Source organism: Sminthopsis crassicaudata, chromosome 6 (assembly GCF_048593235.1).
Source record: "Sminthopsis crassicaudata isolate SCR6 chromosome 6, ASM4859323v1, whole genome shotgun sequence".
Classification (NCBI taxonomy): domain Eukaryota; kingdom Metazoa; phylum Chordata; class Mammalia; order Dasyuromorphia; family Dasyuridae; genus Sminthopsis; species Sminthopsis crassicaudata.
Genome location: NC_133622.1, coordinates 244,324,254 through 244,328,066, shown reverse-complemented (window position 1 = coordinate 244,328,066; position 3,813 = coordinate 244,324,254). Strand labels below are relative to the sequence as shown.

General features: G+C 37.5%; 1 protein-coding gene across 1 annotated transcript; it reads left to right on the top strand.

Annotated features, from left to right (window-relative positions):
* The first annotated feature begins 2,116 nt into the window (after positions 1–2,116).
* Positions 2,117–3,079, top strand: LOC141547839 (olfactory receptor 10Q1-like). The gene is given in 1 exon segment (XM_074276458.1): positions 2,117–3,079. A coding segment is annotated over 1 exon segment (963 nt).
* Positions 3,080–3,813: the final 734 nt, after the last annotated feature.

The window sequence follows — 3,813 nt, the reverse complement described above, 5'->3', positions numbered from 1 at the left end:
AATTGAATCCTAGTCCATAAATTATAGAAGTATCCAAACAATCCAGATAAAAAGTGATGCATCTCATTAATTTTGCAGATAGTTTAATGGCATTACAATTGATTTCAGTATTTTCCATAGTTCATCTCTAGTGTTTCATATTGAAGAGTATTACTGTAACAAGAGATTTTTGGTTTTTTAATTTTCTTTCTCTACTCTTAGTACATCTGAACTCGCTCAGAGACATAAATGTCTATTTTACATTTAAAGATATCTAAAAATAAAGTGTAATTGTATAATACTAATGTATAATTTATTCCAGAGACTGTTATTTTTTAATTTTCTAGATGAAATATTACAATAACAATAAAGTAATTGAAAGAATGAAATTATACCAAAATCATATTTTGAAGGAAACTAAGAACATAGAATACAGAATATCAGCGCTAATGTAATTAGTATTGACCAGTAAGTGCCCAGTCCTTAGAACATTTGTGGATTTGCTTTTCTTGAATTATCTAAAGCAGACACAATATTCTCTGCCTTCAGCCACTGTAAATCATATTGGGTTAGTAAACATACATCTAAGTATGTGTAAAAGATTTCAGTTCCCCCCAATTCAGAATATGAAAAAAATACTCTATGCTCATTTGATATAGTAGCTAGTAAAGAAAAATCTTTTAGTTGATTGCTGAGTAATATAAATCTTTTCATTGAGAACAGAGTGTGCAAATACATGATTTAAGCAGATAATTCCTTATTCTCTCTCTCCCTCTCTCTCTCTCTCTCTCTCTCTCTCTCTGTCTCCGTCTCTCTGTCTGTCTCTGTCTCTCTGTCTCTGTCTCTCTGTCTGTCTCTGTCTGTCTCTGTCTGTCTCTGTCTGTCTCTGTCTTCTCTCTCTCTCTCTCTCTCTGTCTCTCTCTGTCTCTCTCTCTCTCTCTCTCTCTCTCTCTCTCTCTCTCTCTCTCTCTCTCACTCTTAGTATTTCAGTGACAAGTATAGGAATAGGGCCATGCTGCCATATCTTTTCCCAACTGCCATGTGTCTTTGAGTTCATGGTGCCATTTTTATAATTTATTTTTTCCTCATCTTAGGTGACAGTTAATTTGGAGATAAGATGAATCCAGTGATAAACTCATGAAATTGAAAGGATCAGAAGAACCATGTCAAGTGTCCTAAAGGACTACTATAGCTGGAAGCCATAGTAATTGGCCAACTTGATACATTACACCATAATAGAGATCCAACAGCCAATAGATCTCATCCTACAAAATGCTGACCCAACTGATCTAGGGAGTTTGTGTAAAATTCATTAAACAATGTCACTCTCAGAAGTAAGCTTGGTGGTTATGTCAGTAAAGAAAAGGACATCCAAGCCCAGAAAGTATCACCTCATGAATTACATTCTTTGCTTGATTTCCTTATTCCCTTTGACGATGAAGTTGGAGTCAATTATTCCTAGAGATTTTTCTCGTACATATCTCCATATGTTCAAATGAGAGTGGATAAGGATAAATGCTTGATTAAGGGGGAGTGTTTTGTAACAACTACTTTTAAATCTACTTTAGGCCCTTCAAAGACCTCATTATATGAAAGATAGCATGTACTTCTTGGTTTCCAAAGTGGCTTTTTTCTTCTAATCTCTATCTTTTCTAAAACATCTCAGTGCATATAACCTCTTTAAAAGCAAATTATATTCAGCAGTTAAGTAATATTGGGAAGATCCCTCAAGATAAGAGCTCATGATCTTTATTGTTAAAAGTTAGAACCACTCACTGTTAACCCAACAAAGCTAATCAACTGCCTTGTCAAGACAACTTACCATTTCAAATACAATGGTGGGAGCCTTAACACAGAGAATTTTACATTGAAAATATACATTATGAGACTGTAAGAGAAAAGTGGTACAACAGAAGTCATAAAAGTTTACACCCTTCTTGAACAGATGGAATTGAGGACCAAAAACATAAAATAATTTCTGTCAAAGGATCTTTAATAAATACTGAAAGTCCAAAATTCTATCCATCTATCTATGACTCTAGGAAAAAAAAAAAAAAAAAAAACATTGAGTGTTAATGGCATTATCAGGTAAATGCTGTAATGGAGTTTGACTTTCTATTTTTCTTTGATAGGTGACATGTCTTCTTCTGCTATTATTCATCTCAACCAATCTGGTCCCACTGAATTTGTATTCAGGGTGTTCACTTCTTCCCCCAAGATTCAGGTCCTGCTCTTCTGCTTCTTCCTTTTTCTCTATGTAATGATTCTCTGTGGGAATGCTGCCATTATCTGGGCTGTGTACACAAACATCTCCCTGCAAACCCCCATGTACTTCTTCCTGTCCAACCTGTCCTTCCTGGAGATCTGTTATACCACTACTTTGGTACCACTGATGCTCTCCAACATTATGGGGGAAAGGAAACCCATCCCATTGGGTGGTTGTGCAACTCAAATGTTCTTTTTCGCCACCCTAGGTAGCACTGACTGTTTCCTATTGGCTGTCATGGCATATGACCGCTATGTGGCCATCTGCCATCCCCTACAATACACTCTCATCATGACCCCACAGCTGTGTACCCAAATGGTGGCTGGTTGCCTGGGTCTGGCTCTTTTTCTTTCACTGCCACTCACATCATTGGTCTTCACCCTGCCCTTCTGTTGACGCTTTTTGGAGATCAACCATTTCTTCTGTGATGTACCACCTGTCCTGCAGCTAGCTTGTGCTGACACTCGTGTGCCACAAGCTGTTCTTTATGTGATGGGCATCCTTGTACTGACCACCCCCTTCCTGCTCATCTGCATTTCCTATGTCTTCATTACCATCGCCATTTTGAACATTCCTTCAGCTGAGGGGCGCCAGCGAGCCTTCTCCACCTGCTCTTCCCATCTCACTGTGGTCCTGCTACAATATGGCTGTGGCAGTTTGGTCTACTTTCGACCCCCATCAAACACTCCTGCAGATGAAGATAGGCATATTGCCTTGGTCTATACCTTTGTCACTCCCCTCCTCAATCCTGTCATTTATACATTAAGAAACAAGGATGTCAAAGATGCTCTGAAAAAAGCCATGAGCAAGAAGGCAGCCTCTGAGAACCTGTGAAGGTGGAGGCTAAGAGACTCCATGATTGCTAAGAAATAGAGCCCTTAAAAAGCACAGCTCCAATGCATCATTTCCCACAGTTTATATATGCTTAGTTTTTTTGTTTGTTTAATAAATGCTTGTCATCTAACAAATTTATTGAGTTCAAATTGTCATATTTTTTGCAACCCTACATCTGTGAGACCAAATGAGGATAAAAATACAAACTTTTCATAAAGACTTAGCCCATTTTCAAATGGCACTCTATATTCCCTGGCATATCCTTCAATTCTCTACTTAGGGAATATAGCATGATAGGAACATGAATTAAATCTGGAAGGAACCTTATATATTATGTATTGAAAATCCTCTGTCTCGCATATTTTCTGCCTAAGTGACTCACGAATTAAGTTCTAATAAGACAGACAGGACATAAAGAGGACTGTAAGAAGGAGAGTTTTTCCCAGTGGGATTCAAATGATAATTGAGTAGAACTACATGCCAATCAATGAGTAGAATGATCTTTCCAGAAAAAATGAGAATACTGACATGATTGCTTTTGCTAGAGAAAAAGGGGGAAATGTTTCCCCAGGTACTCAAGAAAGAATACAGTAGAAGTAGAACTTCAACCCAGATATCCCAGCCACTGAGAACAGATCTCTAGTCAACCAAGCAATTCATCAACATTTATTAAGCACCTATTATGTTTAGGCAATGTGCTAAATAGTGAAGCTATAAAATGAGACAAAACACAG